Source organism: Notamacropus eugenii, chromosome 4 (assembly GCF_028372415.1).
Source record: "Notamacropus eugenii isolate mMacEug1 chromosome 4, mMacEug1.pri_v2, whole genome shotgun sequence".
In the NCBI taxonomy this organism is placed as follows: domain Eukaryota; kingdom Metazoa; phylum Chordata; class Mammalia; order Diprotodontia; family Macropodidae; genus Notamacropus; species Notamacropus eugenii.
The window spans coordinates 5,712,111-5,730,871 of NC_092875.1; the positions used below are offsets into that span (position 1 = coordinate 5,712,111).

The 18,761-nt window shown below is 45.4% G+C and overlaps 1 protein-coding gene across 2 annotated transcripts; it reads right to left on the minus strand.

The window, feature by feature from the left end:
- Positions 1 to 1,752: 1,752 nt before the first annotated feature.
- Positions 1,753 to 8,111, minus strand: LOC140502813 (uncharacterized). Of its 2 annotated transcripts, none has more exons than XM_072606818.1 (5): positions 8,015 to 8,111; positions 7,116 to 7,216; positions 5,416 to 5,542; positions 4,761 to 4,859; positions 1,753 to 4,072 (listed from the first exon to the last, which is right to left on the minus strand). In XM_072606818.1, the coding sequence occupies exons 1-5, from the start codon at positions 8,094 to 8,096 to the stop codon at positions 1,857 to 1,859; spliced, it is 2,625 nt and encodes an 874-aa protein (XP_072462919.1). In that variant the 5' UTR covers positions 8,097 to 8,111; the 3' UTR covers positions 1,753 to 1,856. The 2 variants fall into 2 exon arrangements, with proteins under 2 accessions (XP_072462919.1, XP_072462920.1); XM_072606819.1 differs by having other exon boundaries at positions 7,894 to 8,043.
- Between the last annotated feature and the right edge of the window lie 10,650 nt (positions 8,112 to 18,761).

Genomic DNA, 18,761 nt, shown 5'->3' on the forward strand with positions numbered 1-18,761 from the left:
GTAGAGAGGGAGGGAGCCAAAGAAGTTGGAACTCAAAGTGTTAGGACCAAATGTAATGTTATTACCACTGGGTAACAAGAAATACAGGTTAAGGGGTCAAGAAAGCTATCCGGCCCTACAGGACAAAAGAGAAGACAGAGACAAGGGCAGGGAGGGAGGATAGAGGAGAGAGAAGATAGGTCACAGGGGCAATTAGAAAGCTTGGGTCTGGGGGGGGAGGGGAAAAAAGGGGAGAAAATTTGTAACCCAAAAATGTGTGAAAATAAATTTTAAAAGTTTAATAAAAAAAAAAAATCGGCTTCAAAAAAAAAAAGAAGAAGAAGAAGTAATGGCGGGGCAGGATAGGATGGAGGGAAATATAGTTAGTCTTGTACAACATGACTATTATGGAAGTCATTTGCAAAACTACACAGAGATGGCCTATATTGAATTGCTTGCCTTCCCAATGGGGATGGGTGGGGAGGGAGGAAAAAAAATTGGAACTCAAAGTTTTAGGAGCAACTGTTGAGTATTGTTCTTGCATACAATGAGGAAATAAGAAATACAGGTAATGGGGTATAGAAATTTATCTTACCCTACAGGACAAAAGAGAAGATGGGGATAAGGGAAGGGAGGGATGTTAGAAGGGAGGGCAGATTGGTGACGGGTAATTAGAATGCTCGGCGTTTTGGGGTGGGTGGAGGGGAGAAAATGGGAGAAAATTTGGAACTCAAAATTTTGTCGAACTGAATGTTGGAAACTTAAATAAATAAATTTAAAAAAAAAAAAAGAATTTTGGATTTGACTGTGTGATATAGTTTCTAGCATAGGACCACTCAGTATGGTGTGACCACATCAGAAAAGGTGCTGTGCTCTATGAGCAAAGCAGAATTGAGACATCACAAAGTAAACATAGGATACACAAATTTAGAGTATCCATCCCAAATATTCACACACACTATCTGTGCCCAATTTGTGGTAGAGCATTCTGAGCTCAAATTGGTCTGATCAGCCACAGTTGAACACAGTGAAATTTCACTTTATCATGGTGATGTCATTTTGAAATAACCCAAAGTTCTAAATAAAATAGGGGTCTAAATTAATGATTTCCCACATTAAATGTTCCATGTCTCACTTATTCTCCATGCTTACCCTCCTCTTCTAGACCTCCCCAACTTCACTCATGAAGGGGTTGGGAATGGGACAAAATCAGCCTACCTTTTCATGATCCGTCAATAAAATTGATAAGCACATATATGGCTTTAGTAACAAATGATTACACATCTATGGTACTTTAAAATTTACAAAGTGTTTTACATATATTATCTCAAGACTGATAAAAAATGTTAAATGTTATAGAGCTTAGCACAAATCCCTAAGGAATTTGAGTGCTGACCACTTTGCAAATTGCAATTAAATCATTTGTACTTAATCAAACAGCCACTAAACTGTTCTAATCTCACCTTCTTTACTATATTGTTGTCTCCATTATATCTTTCACGTTGGTAGCATAAGGATATTTAGGAAGTTCTATACTCTAGCTGAAAGACTAAAGATTTTCTTTTATTGATAGTCTCTTTACTTTTTAGACACACCACTGTCATTTCCTACTGACTCCTCCCTTCCCAATAAAGAACTTGCCTTGATTAAAGTGATTGTTAACCCCTCAAAAATTGCCTTTCCTTTTATAAATGCAGATCTAAGAACCTGTGATAGGAGGTCCCTCATGTAGGTTGGGGTGCTTACTGATACAGTCTCTTCTGGACAAAAGTATAGCTTCCATGACTTTATTAGTGAGGTTTCCCTCCATCATAAATTCTATAAGGATGAGTAAATGATGTGATCTGGGGAAATCCCTTCCCATATTCATTAAATTCCTAAGATTTCTCTCCAGCATGCATTTTTTCATGTGATAAAAGTCGTGCTTTCTGGAGGTAGGCCTTTCCACATTCACTGCACTCATAGGATTTCTCTCTAGTATGAGTTCTCTGATGTCGAGTCAGTGTTGTGCTCCTGGGAAAGGCTTTCCCACAATCACTGCATTTAAAAGGTTTCTCTCCAGTATGAATGCTGTAGTGTTGTGTAAGAGCAGACTTTTGAGAGAATGCCTTCCTACATACACTGCATTCATGAGGTTTTATTCCAGTATGAGTTTTTCGGTGCTTAGAAAGGTTAGAGCTTGATCGGAATGCCTTTCCACATTCACTGCATTCATAGGGTCTTTCACCAGTATGAATTCTCTGATGTCGAGTCAGTGTTGTACTCCAAAAAAAAGCTTTCCCACAATCACTGCATTTAAAAGGCTTCTCTCCAGTATGAATTATGTGATGTTGTGTAAGATTTGACTTCTGACGAAAGATCTTTCCACATTGAGTGCATTCGAATGGTTTCTCTCCAGTATGAATACTACTGTGTTTTCTAAGACCAGACTTCCGAGAGAATGCCTTTCCACATACACTGCATTCATAAGGTTTCTCTCCACTATGAATGATACTGTGATGAGTGAGAATGAACTTCTGAGAGAATGACTTCCCACAAACACTGCATTCATGAGGTTTTATTCCTATATGAGCTCTATGGTGCTTAGAAAGGCTAGAGCTTAACTGGAATGTCTTCCCACATTTGTTGCATTCATAGGGTTTCTCCCCAGTATGAGTTTTCTGATGTCGATTCAGTGCTGTGCTCCAGAAAAAAGCTTTCCCACAAACACTGCATTTAAAAGGTTTCTCTCCCATATGAAGGTTGTGATGTTGTTTAAGGACTGAGTTTTTTCGGAATGCTTTCCCACATTCATTGCATTTATAGGGTTTCTTTCCACTATGAATAGTACTGTGATGAGTAAGAAGGAACTTCTGAGAGAATGCTTTCCCACATACACTGCACCGATGAGGTTTTATTCCTGTATGAGTACTCAGGTGCTGAGTAAGGTTAGAGCTTAAATAGAATGTCTTCCCACATTTGTTACATTCATATGGTTTCTCTCCAGTGTGAATTCTCTGATGTCGAGTCAGTGTTGTGCTCCTAGGAAAGGCTTTCCCACAGTCACTGCATTTAAAAGGTTTTTCTCCAGTATGAATGCTGTAGTGTTGTGTAAGGACAGACTTTTGAGAGAATGCTTTCCTACATACACTGCACTCATGAGGTTTTATTCCTGTATGAGTTTTTCGGTGCATAGAAAGGTTAGAGCTTGATCGGAATGCCTTCCCACATTCATTGCATTCATAGGGTCTTTCACCAGTATGAATTCTCTGATGTCGAGTCAGTGTTGTACTCCAGAAAAAAGCTTTCCCACAAACACTACATTTAAAAGGTTTCTCTCCAGTATGAATTCTGTAGTGTTGTGTAAGATCTATCTTTTGGTGAAAGGCTTTTCCGCATTCATTGCATTCAAAAGGTTTCTCTGCAGTATGAATTCTGTAGTGTCGTGTAAGCCTTACCTTATGCTGAAAGCCCTTTCCACATTCACTGCATTTATAAAATTTGTTTTTATCTTGAATACTAGAATGTTGATTAAGATCTGAATTCCCACATTTAGTCAACTCAGGATACTGTTTTCCTGTATCAGTTCTCTGGTGTACAGTAAGTTCATTATTTGGGAGGAAAGAATTCGTACTTTCATGAAGTTTCTCTTCAGCATGAATTTCATATTTTTTAATAGGATCAAAACAATAACTGAAGGTTTTCTGACATTTGTAAACATCAGAATACTTTTTCCGCAAACAGATTTGATTATACTGACTTTGGTCTGAACACATGGTGAAGTTTTTTCTCTGAGTATCACTCTCACAGAGTTTTGTTACTACAGATACTCTTTGTTGTAGAAAACTGACTAGCTCTGGAATAGAGGTTTGGCTGTATTTACTATATTCAGAGGTTCCCATTTCATTGGGAGGTCCTGTTTGGAATACTTTTCCTTGCCTGGAATGTTTCTCCTCATTGTTTTGCTCTTTCTTTAACCTGCCATAATACTCCCAAGCTTTTCCCATCTTGGAGATGCATGGATCATTACACACGGACCTTTGCTGGGAAGGCTCTTTCACAGAAACACCAATCTTTGGAGTTGACTCCTTGGTAAGAGGCCTAGTAACCCAATCTGAAAGAAAGAAAAGTGAAAATAATCCCTTTCCTTGGATAAACTTTGGTCAGTGCATCACTGTTCCCAACATTCTGGTTGTTATAAGCAATGTATATATTGTTTTCACTTGAAATGAAATAAATTCTTATGTCTTCTAAAACTTCTGTGTATTCACCATGCTTAAGTTTTCATAAAGCCCAATAATATTATTAGGTACATATGGCAAAACTGACATAAATCAGGAACAAACAATGGAAATACAGATGATTTCTGACTCTCCCACAACAAAATGAACAATGTGATTTGATGTTTTTTGGTTTTGTTTTTAGGAAAATTCTTCATCAAATACCACATCTGGGAGAGTCATGAGAATGTGATTACTAGGTCTAAGGAAGTTATGTAGAGCTCCTACACTGTAGAATTCCACTTTGCTTTCCAAAAGGATAAAAACCATTCCAAGTTCCACCCACAGTGGAGCATTCCTGCATTCTGAAAGTACTAACAGAATCTGATCATTTCTATCTGTCCTTATCAAATCATATAGAAAGCAACAAACTAGTGTGAGGAGAAATTAGCTGTAAGACCTATGCCTGGGAAAAGATGTCATGACCAAAAAAGCCATGGAGACGATCACACATGTATCCATTTTCAGGGGGTTCACAGATGAATGTTCAGCTGAGTACTGGGCACTCATTCACACACTGACCTGGCCAGCAGGTTTTTAGGACACTATCCATTGGAATCCCATGGGCTTCCCCTGTCTCCAGCTGAGAGATCACATTCATGTTGGGGGAATCTGCAAGGCCTAGTGAAAGAAAATGGAAAAGTGATGGATAGGTATGTTCACCTCACAGTTAACACAACACAGACCCCTAGAAACAAGTGAGGAAGGCCCAGACAGTTTAGGGGCTATGGAGGAACATACAAAAACATGTGAAGTGTCATCTGGTTTGTCTTCTTGGGAGGATACAGGAATGGGACAAAGAATGGAGTTGGGTTCAGAAAGACAATGATTCATTTGGTCCATTCAGTACTAAGGTATCTGGGACCTTTCATGACTCCCAATATTTGCCCTGCGATGTGAAAAAGCCTCCCTGGCCTGAAGGAACAGAGCTGGAATGGAATCACACAAAGAAGAAATCAATTTCCAGGTATACAAAGCAAGAGCCCTTCAGCTAAGACCAAAAAATATAAGCACCTCTCTCTTGGTCTCACTGTGATTAACATATGCTTGTTTTTTTGTTTGTTTGTTTTTTGAACAGGCCAAGACATCAGTGCTGAACACTAGACCCAGCTCCAACAGAAGGAAGGAAATAATCTTTCATGGGCAGATCCTAGGTCCCAAGAAGAGACATCCTTACCCAGGCTGACCAGGTTCCTGTAGTTCTCCAGCATCACCTCCCAGTAAAGTTCCTTCTGAGAACTGTCCAGGTAGCCCCACTCCTCCTGGGTGAAGTCTACAGCCACATCCTTGAACATTACTGATTCCTGAAACAACAAATAAATTTCTACTCATCCAGGGATCATATCTCAGATGGACCTGAGAAGTGAAGTAGGCAAGAATGAGGACTGATTCTTACTATATTCAGGTTTTAGAATATTCAAAGCCAGATCTCTAGTAGTGGTAACCACATGCCTTTACCAGATTCTGAATCATATAACAAATGATTATTTGTTACATGAGAGACAAAGAGAGGCAGAAACAGTCTCTGGAGCTCATAGTCTAATGCGGGAGACAACATGCACCTGACTACTGACAAACAACGTCTAGACAACAGTTTCCTCCTAATCACCTTGGGAAAGTCAGTATTCCTTATTCCCTACTTTACAGATGAGCAACCAGAGGCTAAGAAAGGCTTTGTGGATTGTTCATGTTCACAGATTGAATCCAAGCTGTGGCTCCCATTTCCGTTTCCAGAGCCTATCCAAAGCTCTCTCCACCCAACCATGATGCTTCCTTCTCAAAAGCTCAGGTTTCCCTTTGGAAGTCTTCTCCCAAAGACAGCAGAAGCAAGCAACAGGCCTTTGCTAGGGGTTAACAATGTGCCAAACACTGGGTTACATGATAGGAATGCAAAGAAAAAGCAAAAACAGTCCTGACTGGGCATAGCAAGACACTAGCAGCTTAGGGGATAGGAGTGGGTTTCTGTAAAAGGCAGGGCTCGAGCTGAACCCTGAAGCAATAAGTCAGTGCCTCCAAGAGGGGGAAGGTGAAGGGAGAAAAGTATCCCAGGAAGGGATGGGTATCAAAAGCAGAGAAAATAGATGGGGGGGAAAGGTGGGGACATGTGTGAGAAACAGAAAATAGGTCATTCTGGATGGACCACAGGAGACATGGAGTTTAACACACAAAGACAAGGGAAAGGTAGGAAGAGTTGAGCTAATGCAAAATATTAAATGCGAAATGGATGATTTTGTATTTGATCCTGGAAGGAACAAGAAGACCCTGGCTGAAAGAGAGAGCATTCAAAGAGAATAATGAAGTTCAGAAGGGTCTGGGGAGGATACTGAGTAATCCTAGGATATGGTGAATTGGAGATGCCTATGGGACACCCAGTTTAAAAATCATATTTTCACAGTTGTAGATACAGGATGGAACCCGTGGTATGGGATGAAACCCCCAAGTGAGAGAGCTTGAGAGAAGATGGGCCAAGTCAGAGCCTTGGACAAGTCTCTCGGATGCTGACCCAGCAAAGGAGGCAGAGAAGAGAGGAGTGGTCAGACAGGTAGAAGGAGGGGACCAAGAAGGAGCAGGGTCATGAAACTGCCAGGGAAAAGGATGAGGCCTGAGAACAGGCCAATGCAGTGGGACATTTAGGGAGGGAGTTAGCAGAAACCACTGGGAGCACAGAGACTGTCTCCCAACTGATGCTACCTTCCAGGGCTCCCCCAGCTGCTGAATTAAGAGAAGTAAACCAGAATTTATTAAATGCCTACTGGATGCCAGGCACTGGTTTTTGGTGATTGAATGGATGCTTCGCCCCAAGTGCCTTGGAAATAGGACCTGCCTACACTCTGTGACCTGAGACACCATGGCACAGAGGAAGAGGAGGCCACTCACCTGGGGGGGCTTGCTGGTGAGGAACACTGGGTCCATTCTGTGCTTCTTTCTGAGACTCATTTTGACCTGAATCCAGGCCCCTGGGGTCCCCCAAGGCTGAGCTAGAAAGGAAAAGGAGCCATGAGAGGGGTAGACCCTTCCCCCCTCCCAGCTCCCAGCCCTGCCTCTGCCTTGGAAATGCCCACAGTCCTCCCTGCTCAAAGTGACACCAGCTGGTCTGTGTCCAGGACTTGGATCAACTCCACATGCATTTATGAAGCTCCTTCTGTATGCCTCACTGCATTCTACGTGCTAGAGATGCTAAGGAGACAAAAAAGCCCAAACTACGTCCCCCCAACCCAGAAATGCAAGGTCATGGGAGGGGGGGGGAAGTAATGACACCTGGGGGTAAGAAGGGGGGCCTAGGCTGGAGAGTGGGGGCTGGAGACTGCTTTCCAGGGGCTCCGAACCCTACAAATGCTGGGGGGGGTGAAACTGAACAAGGGGGGTAGAGTCATCCATGTCAGAGCAGAGGACTTGGGGAGAAGAAGGAAGAGATCGGGGGAAGGGAAGCAGGGTGAGAACAGAAGAGGAGCCGGGGATTGGGGAGGGGAAAAGGAGAGAAGTGGGGGGAGAGGAGGGAGGGGCGGGGCGGCCCTGCCTCCCTCGCCCCGCCCCTGCCTCCCTCGCCCCGCCCGCTGAGCTCCCTCGCCCCGCCCCTGTCTCTCTCGCCCCGCCCCCCGAGCTCCCTCGCCCCGCCCCCAGGCTTCAGGAGCCTCGGCCCCATTTCGGAGGAGACCTCATTGTGGCCAAGCCGGGGGAGAGAGGCCGGGGAGGGGCGGGGTCCCAGGGGTCCTCTCTCCGCCTCCTCTAGACAGAGGGCAAGCGCGGCCGCCTCCCAAGGACCCAGGGCTACGCACCCGCCCGCGCGCTCTCAGAGCCGGGAGTCAAAGGAGACTTCCGCTTCTGCGCAGTGTCTCCCTCAGCGAGGGAGGCGCCCATTGGCTGGATCAGGGAAGAGGCGGTGCCCAGAGGCGCCTGCGCATTCCGCACACCATTCACCTCCCCCCAGGTCTGGGTCTTAGAGCCCCCGTCCCTGCTGTCCACGTGCGCATGCCCCTCTCAATTCCCCCCAACCTCCGCATGTGGGCTCCCTGCATGTGGGCTGCCCCCCCGGATGTGGGCTCCCCCCCGGATGTGGACTCCCCACCCCGGATGTGGGCTCCCCGCATGTGGGCTCCTCCCGCATGTGGGCTCCCCCCCTGTATGTGGGCTCCCCCCCGGATGTGGGCTCCCCGCATGTGGGCTCCCCCCCGGATGTGGGCTCCCCGCATGTGGGCTCCCCCCCGGATGTGGGCTCCCCCCCGGATGTGGACTCCCCACCCCGGATATGGGCTCCCCGCATGTGGGCTCCCCCCACATGTGGGCTCCCCCCTGTATGTGGGCTCCCCCCGGATGTGGCTCCCGCAGGCCTCCCGTGGGCTCCGGACTCGGCGCTCACCGTCCCTCTGTCACGTGGGGCCGCTGGGGGAAGCGCCTCAGCCTCAGTCCCTGGGCTCCCCGGGGGTCGCGCTGGCCACTGCGGGCCTCTCGGCATCTGGGCGCCTGGCCGGGCCCCCCCGAGATCGCCCGGGGTCCTGGAGCTGGTTCTGGAGGGTCCCGGGTCCTCCCACCCCGCCGTGCCTTTGGCTTTGCGGGTGCTTCCTCTAGGAGCACCTCCTCCTCTCCGGCTCTGCCTCCTGAGGAGAGGCCCCTGCCTTCTGGGGGTGGGGGGACAGTGGAAGAAGAAAGACCCTTGACCTCCCCAGGCCTGCCCCTCCCCCCTAGGGTGGTGGGACTCCGTCCCTGTCATTGGCATTGGTTTGCCAAGCTCTGTCCACGCCCTGTGCCCTTGGACCCTCTGCACAGCCTTGACAATTCGGGGCCCTCATACCCTCATTGCAGAGGGGAAACTGAGGTACACTTGTGGCAGAATGTCCCACACACCCCCCTGCTGCCACCCATGCGCAGCCTCAGAGAGCCTCCTGACCTTGATGCCCTCCCTACTGAGGGTGCCCCCTGCCTCTCTCCTCCCCCAACACCATGGCCTGATCACAACATTCAGGTTTCCTGCCTGCTCTAGGTCAGACTTGGTGCTGGGCAGGTTTCTGGGTCAGTAATACTTTACAATGGTCAGTCTTGGGGTCCTTTCATCATCTTTCTAGTATGAAAACCACTTGTGTCACCACATCTGCAAATAAAACAAACCCTAGGACGTCTCTGGCATTTGACCGCCTGGGGTACAAGGAAGGAAAGGGGCTTTCCTTGGATTCTGTCCCCCTTCAGTGTCCCAGGCAGAACTGCAGAGGAAGCTTCATGGTTTTGATAAATGACTGTGATGTTCCCAGCTGAGAACTCTGAACTCTGTACCATGGAAATAATTGTGGAGTCATCCTGTTGATATGTTCAGAGATCAGCTTCCCAGTTATCTTGGCAGAGGCCCGGCCAGCTAGCATCAGTCTTTCCAGGACTCGGGGTGACTGGTGGAGACCACCTAGATTGGGGCTTGACATCCAGGGAAGGGAGGCAGAGTCTGGGAAGGCCAGGATTGTGTCAGAAGGAAGCCGTCTGAGAACACAACCTCTCCAGAGGCCTTGGGGTGAGGGGGTAATTATGCTCCTCCTAGAAAGAGGTGCAAAGAACACTTCTCACCTTACCCAGAAGCTTTTGGGCTATAACCCCAGCAGGAAAGCTCCTTGCTACATTTTCCACAAAGGGCATTAGCATAACTATTTGAACCAGACCAAAGAAACGATATTTTTACTGTCATTCAGTTAGTTAACATGTTTTTGTTAAACTTCACGATAACCCTTCCTCCAGTCTCCTTTTCCAAAACTCCATCACCCTTTTACTTTCAAGCCTTCCATTCATGCTGAGTTAGTGCAGCACTTTCTGCCCACTCTGCTCTCATCCAGGCTTGGTGGAAGCCCTTCCAAACCAGACCTCTCTTCTTCCCTTATTTATAAGGGAAGATTTATTTATAAGATTTGCCTTATTGTTCTCCACTTTCTTAATTCCTTTAACCTTAAAGACTCTCTACAGGCTTAATCTTCACTCACCCCACAGAATTTTTCTTTCACAATTTAAAACCAATTAGTGGGGGAGGAGTCTGGGGAGATGGCGGAGTAGGTCAGAAAGCTTTCAGCTCTCAAAATTTCTTCCCCCCAAAAAAAGAACTCTTCAGAGGGAAGACATAGCATCAGAAATAAACCGAAGTCAGGGTAAAGCAGCTGTCCTAAAACAATCTAAAAAATCCCCAGGAAAGACCAAACCTCCAGGGGCCAAGGTTGGGCCACAGTGAAGTGCAAACACCACCACCCCCACTCTGCAGCATCAACTAAACAAGTCCTGGAGGGACCTGAGTGGGCAGACAGCCTGAGAAGCTTTCACCTCAAATATAGCATGGGGGTCTGAAGACTTAGTTCCTGGTTCTTGAGTGTCACAGATTTATATAAGTTGGTTGGTTGTTGTCCTTCCTCGTCTGGAAGAGGATCAAAATGACATCACCATTGAAAGTGAAATTTCAGTGTGTCTGACTGTGGCTGATCAAACTAATATGAGCTCAGAATGCTCTACCACAGGTTGGGCACAGAGAGTCTGTGTGAATATTTGGGGTAGATATCCCAAATTTGCACATCCTGCGTTTGCTTTGTACTGTCTCAATTCTCCTTTGCTCAAAGAGCACAGCACCTTTTCTTATGTGGGCACCCCATGCTGAACATTCCTGTGCCAGTGTCTCCCATGTTACAAAGTCATAACCAAAGTTCTTCAGAGAGACCTTGAGGGTATCCTTGTTTCATTTCTTCTGGCCACCATGTGATTGCCTGCCCCATGTAAGTTCTCCATAAAATAGTCTCTTTGGCAAGTGTACATTTTGCCTTCAAAAAATGTGGCCAACCCATTGGAGTTGCCCTCTCTGAAGCATAGTTTGAATACTTGGCAGTTCAGTTCTAGCAAAGCCTTCAGTGTCTGGTACCTTATCCTGCCAGGTGATCCTCAGAATCTTCCTAAGACAATTCAAGTGGAAGCAATTCAGTTTCTTGGCATGGCGCTGGTACACTGTCCATGTTTCACAGGCATACAACAATGAGGTCAGTACAATGGCTCTGTAGACCTTCAGTTTGGTAGTCAGTTTGATACCTCTTCTCTCTCAAACCTTTCTTCATAGCCTCCCAAACACTGAGTTAGCTTTGGCAATGCGTGCATCAACCTCATTGTCAATGTGTACATCCCTGGTAAGTGAACTTATCCACAGCATTCAAAACTTCTCCATTTGTTGTAACTGGTGGTTCCATGTATGGATGGTGTGGTGGTGGCCGATGGAGCACCTCTGTTTTTTGGTGTTAATTCTTAGGCCAAAATTAGCATAGGCAGGAGAGAATTGATGCACACTTTGTTGCATCTCAGCTTCAGAGGCTACATTGAGTGCACAATCATCTGCAAACAGAAAATTATGTGCCAACACTCCCTCCACTTTGGTCTTGGCTTGTAACCTTTTCAAATTGAAGAACTTACCATCAGTATGGTAGTTGACCTTGATCTCGTGTTCATTCTCATTGAAAGCATTTGTCAACATGGCTGAAAGCATCATGCTAAAAAGCATGGGAGCAAGCACACAACCCTGTTTCACTCCATTGGTGACTGGGAAGGCATGAGAGCTTTGTCCATTATCCAGAACCCAGGCAAACACGCCATCATGAAATTGACCTACAATATTGATGAACTTCTCCAGGCAATCAAATTTTGACATAATTTTCCATAAGCCCTCATGACTAACAGTGTCAAAGGCCTTGATCAGATCCACAAATGTTGTGTACAGACCTCTCTTCTACTCCTGGCATTTCTCCTGGAGCTGTTGGGCAGCAAATACCATATCGACTATTCCTCAGCCCTTTCTGAAGCTACACTGGCTCTCAGGTATATGACCATTTTCCAGTGGACTCTAGCAAGAATTTTTGCCAGCAATGACTAAGAGAGAGATCCCCCTGAGATTGTTGCAGAACAATCTATTCCCTTTACTCTTATAGAGATGGACAATGGAGGCAACCTTGAACTCCTGGGGGATAACCTCCTCTTGCCATATAACCTGGACTTCTTTAAGTAGAATAATTTTGAAGAAATCATTTCACTCCTTCTCAAAGTTAACATCTTTTCTGGTAGACAGGAATTCATTCACTTATTTCAAAGAGGAAAATACTTGGCAGTGCCACAGGGTTTGATCAGAGCCCAATTACAGTTCCAAAATTTATACTCTGTTGTCTAAAAGCAACTTTCATTTTGCTGCTGGCACTTCCATGTGTACAGAAATTTGTAAGCACTTTTTCTTTCACTATGAATAACCTTAGTGACTTATGAATTATTGCATCTAACTAAGCAGTTAGGAGTTTCAAATATGTCTCATCAAAAGAAGTTAATTTTCTAATGATTTCAAACGGACAAATATCCTCATCACACTAATTTTTGGATTCACCTAAATCAAATATAGCTATATTATCATGAATGTCATCTGTTAAAAATTTCAACTTTCTGACAAGGACCATTAACTGCTAAGATCTCAAATTTCAGGACTCGCTGTTCTCAATTAGAAAAATGATGGTGACACTACGTCTCTTGGGATGTGATTGTGAACATCAAGTTGGTTCAATTAAATGTAAATCAGTAAAACTTTTGAAAACTTTACAAAGTTTACTGGTACGTGCCCAAAAAAACCTCATAAAAATACTTTTAAAAACACCAAAATCAGAATTTAGAAGTTCTCAGTAGAGAAATTAGCCCCATTCAAAAAAATTCTGTGCTCTAATTAGTTTTTGTATTTGGCTTTCATCTCTGCGATTTGCAACTTGGCCAGTGTTAGCAATGTGAGAAACAAGGAAGGAGCTCTGCTTCCACAGGTTCAAACTCCCAGCTTTAAGTGATCAGATTGTGACCTAACACACTCAGATTAAAGGTCAGAAACTTGCGGAAAGCCTTGATGAACTCTTTGAGGGAAAACCTATCAGAGAGGAGAACATGAAGTCAAGTGACCAATGGATGGTATGCTGGGAAGTCCAAAATTTGGAAAAGGCTTGCATTGGTCTGAACAAATTGTAGTCTTGGTGTAGCCTTGCTTGGGAGCAACCTTTTCATTCAGGAGGAATGAAAGTAGAAGGCACTCCTTTCTCCTGAAGAGGGGTGGAGTCAGCTTTGGCCAAAGTGTTCAGTTCCTCTGAACTCTGCTGTAATGAATTGATACCCTTTTGTGTGTCAAGCGTGTTTCTAACAGCAACATAGAGAAAAGAGAGACTTGTCTTCTCTGAAGACTTTTGCAAATTTTAGTTTTTACAGTCTTCTTTCCTTGGTTGACCTGTCCAAAAGAAAAAGGGTAGGTTGAATTATCAGGATATAGAAGAAAGCAGCTGCTTGAAGACACCTGCCAGCATAAACGAACAACTAAGATCTCACAGGGAAGAGGGACGCGTACCTCCATCCTCACCTTTTGCTCTTCCCTTTAGTGGAGGAGGGATAGGGTAAAGGAGCAGATGGAGGAGAAGGAAGAGAAGACTGAGTGGAAGAAGTACAAGAGAGAAAGGAGAGGGTCCTTTTTGTTGCTGTGGGAAAGACTCTTACTCAGAGATGCCCAGCAACACCAATAATTCATTTGAAATGGGTGAGTTTTCAAAGAACAGGCAAAGTCAGAGCTAGGATGGATCTTAGAACAGGGAAGGTCAGAGCAGGGATGAAAATGTCAGGGTTGGGAGCAGTCTTAGAACAGGGAATGTCAGGGCTAAAAGCAGCCTTAGAGGAGAAAATGTGAGAGCTGGGTGGACCTTTAAAGGAGGTGATTTAAAAAATAAAAACTAATTTATTTGTTTTCAGTTTTCAGCAATCACTTCCAAAAGTCTTACATTTTTTCCTCCTCCCTCTCCCCTCCCTACCTGAGACAGCATGCAATCTTGTGTGAGTTCTACACATATATTCTTATTAAACACATTTTCACATTGGTCATGTTGCATAGAAGAATTAAAATGAATGAGAGAAACCATAAGAAAAAACAAAGAGAAAATAGTCTGCATTATTCTGCATTCCAATTCTATAGTTCTTTCTCTGAATATGGATGGCATTTTGCCTCAAGAGTCCTTTGGGAATATTTTAGGTCCTTGCATTGCTGTGAAGGGCTTAGTCTATCAGAAATAGTCCTCAAACACTGTGGCTGTTACTGTATATAATGTTCTCCTGGTTCTGCTCATTTCACTTTGCATCAATCCATATAAGTCTTTCCACATTTTTCTGAAGTCCTCCTTTTCCTCATTTCTTATAGTGAAATAGTGTTCCACTATATTCATACATCACAACCTGTTCATCTATTCCCCAATGGATAGGCATTTCCTCGATTTCCAATTCTTGGCCATCACAAAAAGAGCTGCTATAAATATTTTTGCACATGTGGGACCTTTTCCCATTTTTATGATCTCTTTGGGATACAGTCTAAAGGAGAGGATATTAAGGCTCAGAGGAGTCTTAGAACAGAGGATATGAATCAGGGAGTTGCAGGAAGGATACAGGACATAGAATGTCAGAAGGGACCTGGAGATGGGATCTCAGAGAGCATCTGGTCTAGTCTCTATTTGTCTCTATTTTCTATGGAGAAACTGAAGCTCAGTGAGGGGAAGTGCTTTGTTTGCTCAGGCAACACTGACCCCACTAAGTGAATGGTTGAGGGATTGCCCTGAGACAAGGCATGGGGGGAGCCAAGGCAGGGGCTGCCCCAGGGGAAGGAGAATGGGCAAGCCCCTGTGGGGGAAGAAGGAGTGGCTTGGAAGTGAGCCCTTATTTCTGAGGTCACCAGTGCATCCTGGAACACTGTGGTCCCTCCTCTTCTTGATGGGCCCAAATGTTGTAGAGCTGAGGGGATGTTAGAGATCATCTACTCTCAAGCTCCCCCTCCCCCATTGTAGAATGAGGAAACTGAAGCCCAGAGAAGAGGTGAATGACCTGAGGGAGCACAAGGAGCAGAGCAGGAATTTGAACCCAACTCCAATGTCTCTAGGTAAGATGTGTTTTTCCTTCACCAATATTTAGGGAATGACTTCTGTGAGCAAGATCCTCTCCCAAGCCCTGAGGGGGCCACCAGAGACTTGAAAACATCCCCTGTGGCTTTGATCAAGAACATGTGATATCCCTGGGTTCTCCACTTAGAGCGTGATGGGGCTTCACAAGTGATCTAGTGCCACCCCTTCATTGTACAGTGAGGAGAGGAAGGTGGAATGACCTGCCCAAGGTCACACATCTAGGAAGAGATCCAGCTGAAACCAGCTCCTCTGACTGTCTCCATCTTTCCAGTCCCGACATACCCTGTAGGGTGGTGTGATGCTGCGAGAGGAGTGGTCACTGCTTTGCTGGTGTGTGCTCTAGTCTTTACTTAGGAAGGGCCCCTCTTAAAGACTAAACTTGAATTCTGGAACTAGAGGGGATGCCCATGGTGATTTCCTGCAGGGGAGGGAAGGCAAGCCATCTTCAGCTCCGATACAGTGTCTGTGTTATTGCTGGTGCTTCTCCAGCTCTGGTGCAGTGTCTGTGTCATTAGTGGTGTTTCTCCAGATCTGGTGCAGTATCTGTGTTATTGCTGGTGTTTCTCCAGCTCTAGTGAAGTGTCTGTGTTATTGGTGGTGTTTCTCCAGCTCTGGTGCAGTGTCTGTGTTATTGGTGGTGTTTCTCCAGCTGTGGTATAGTGTCTGTGTTATTGCTGGTGTTTCTCCAGCTCTGGTGCAGTGTCTGTGTTATTGCTGGTGTTTCTCCAGCTCTGGTGCAGTATCTGTGTTATTGCTGGTGTTTCTCCAGCTCTGGTGCAGTGTCTGTGTTATTGGTGGTGTTTCTCCATGTCTGGTACAGTGTCTGTGTTATTGCTGGTGTTTCTCCGACTCTGGTGCAGTGTCTGTCTCATTGCTGGTGTTTCTCCAGCTGTGGTGCAGTGTCTGTTATTGCTGGTGTTTCTCCAGCTCTGGTACAGCATCTGTGTTACTGTCAGTGTTTCTCCAGCTGTGGTGCAGTGTCTGTCTCATTGCTGGTGTTTCTCCGACTCTGGGGCAGTGTCTGTGTTACTGTCGGTGTTTCTGCAGCTCTGGTGCAGTGTCTGAGTTATTGTTGGTGTTTCTCCAGCTCTGGTGCAGTGTCTGTGTTACTGCTGGTGTTTCTCTGGCTCTGGTACAGTGTCTGTTATTGGTGGTGTTTCTCCAGCTCTGGTGCAGTGTCTGTGTTATTTGTGGTGTTTCTCCAGCTCTGGTGCAGTATCTGTGTTATTGCTGGTGTTTCTCCAGCTCTGGTGCAGTATCTGTGTTATTGCTGGTGTTTCTCCTGATAATGTTTAATATAAAATTTTGGAATAATCTCTTTGTTCTCTCTGAAGTAAACTCAGAGAATGCCTTTCCTATGTCAGCAAAAGCCAGCCAAGGCTGACTCTACACTCCTTAAGGAGACCTTTAACCTAAGACACTATATCTTGAATAATGAGACTTTCCTTTGAATCTTATTATCTGTAGACACATACTATGTTATGGCATATTAATGGTAAAGAAAATATAGACATCTTAGGTCGTAATTTCTATTGAACATTGTTTACCCTTTTCTATGTCAATTATCTGTTTAGGGGAGGAAGCCTGCCACTTACTAGTGGTGGGGTTTCTTTCCTTATCACCGAGACATATGCTTACCCAGCCTGAAATCCCAAGGCCTGACCAACATTGCTTTGTTAATTGTCCAGTCTTACTGAATTTATGGTTTGCTTAATTATGAGAGTTTCTTTCTCATGGCAAAATGTATATAAGCCAGAAGATTTCTGCACTGGGTAGCCAGAACATTTCTGGCTCCATAATGCATTATGTTACCGTTTTCTTTAATAGGGAATTGATTAATTAATTAATTAAATTAAAAAATGTATGCATTTAGCCTGTTGCCTTTTTCTTTAACCAAGTTTTCAGGTTAACACTCCATATGTGGTACAGTGTCTGTGTTATTGCTGGTGTTTCTCCAGATCTGGTGCAGTGTCTGAGTTATTGCTGGTGTTTCTGTGGCTCTGGAGCAGTGTCTGTGTTATTGCTGGTGTTTCTCCAACTCTGCTGCAGTGTCTGTCTCATTGCTGGTGTTTCTCCAGCTCTGGTGCAGTGTCTGTGTTATTTCTGGTGTTTCTCCAGCTGTGGTACAGTGTCTGTTATTGGTGGTGTCTCTCCAGCTCTGGTGCAGTGTCTGTGTTATTGCTGGTGTCTCTCCACCTCTGGTGCAGTGTCTGAGTTATTGCTGGTGTCTCTCCAGCTCTGGTGCAGTGTCTGTGTTATTGCTGGTGTCTCTCCAGCTCTGGTGCAGTGTCTGAGTTATTGTTGGTGTTTCTCCAGCTCTGGTGCAGTGTCTGTCTCATTGCTGGTGTTTCTCCAGCTGTGGTGCAGTGTCTGTTATTGCTGGTGTTTCTCCAGCTCTGGTACAGCGTCTGTGTTACTGTCAGTGTTTCTCCAGCTGTGGTGCAGTGTCTGTCTCATTGCTGGTGTTTCTCCGACTCTGGGGCAGTGTCTGTGTTACTGTCGGTGTTTCTGCAGCTCTGGTGCAGTGTCTGAGTTATTGTTGGTGTTTCTCCAGCTGTGGTGCAGTGTCTGTCTCATTGCTGGTGTTTCTCCAGCTCTGGTGCAGTGTCTGTGTTACTGCTGGTGTTTCTCTGGCTCTGGTACAGTGTCTGTGTTATTGCTGGTGTTTCTCCAGCTCTGGTGCAGTGTCTGTGTTATTGCTGGTGTTTCTCCAGCTCTGGTGCAGTGTCTGTGTTATTTATTGCTGGTGTTTCTCCAGCTCTGATGCAGTGTCTGTGTTATTGCTGGTGTTTCTCCAGCTCTGATACAGTGTCTGTGTTATTGCTGGTGTTTCTCGAGCTCTGGTGCAGTGTCTGTTGTTTCTGGTGTTTCTCCAGCTCTGGTGCAGTGTCTGTGTTATTGCTGGTGTTTCTGTGGCTCTGGTACATTGTCTGTTATTGGTGGTGTTTCTCCAGCTCTGGTGCAGTGTCTGAGTTATTGCTGGTGTTTCTCCAGCTCTGATACAGTGTCTGTGTTATTGCTGGTGTTTCTCCAGCTCTGGTGCAGTGTCTGTTGTTTCTGGTGTTTCTCCAGCTCTGGTGCAGTGTCTGTTGTTTCTGGTGTTTCTCCAGCTCTGGTACAGTGTCTGTGTTATTGCTGGTGTTTCTGTGGCTCTGGTACATTGTCTGTTATTGGTGGTGTTTCTCCAGCTCTGGTGCAGTGTCTGAGTTATTGCTGGTGTCTCTCCAGCTGTGGTGCAGTGTCTGAGTTATTGCTGGTGTTTCTCCAGCTCTGGTGCAGTGTCTGTATCATTGCTGGTGTTTCTCCAGCTGTGGTGCAGTGTCTGAGTTATTGCTGGTGTTTCTCCAGCTCTGGTGCAGTGTCTGTGTTACTGGTGCTGTTTCTGTGGCTCTGGTGCAGTGTTTGTGTTACTGCTGGTGTCTCTCCAGCTCTGGTGCAGTGTCTCTGTTATTGCTGGTGTCTCTCCAGCTCTGGTGCAGTGTCTGTGTTATTGCTGGTGTTTCTCCACCTCTGGTGCAGTGTCTGTGTTATTTATTGCTGGTGTTTCTCCAGCTCTGGTGCAGTGTCTGTGTTATTGCTG

Bases quoted from the DNA above. Each gene is read 5' to 3' on its own strand.
- LOC140502813 (XM_072606818.1), bottom strand. From the start codon at position 8,096: ATGGGCGCCTCCCTCGCTGAGGGAGACACTGCGCAGAAGCGGAAGTCT. The intron at 5,543-7,115 runs GTGAGTGGCCTC...TTGTTGTTTCAG, and splicing joins TCACCAGCAAGCCCCCCCAG to GAATCAGTAATGTTCAAGGA. The intron at 4,860-5,415 runs GTAAGGATGTCT...TTCTTTCACTAG, and splicing joins CAGGAACCTGGTCAGCCTGG to GCCTTGCAGATTCCCCCAAC.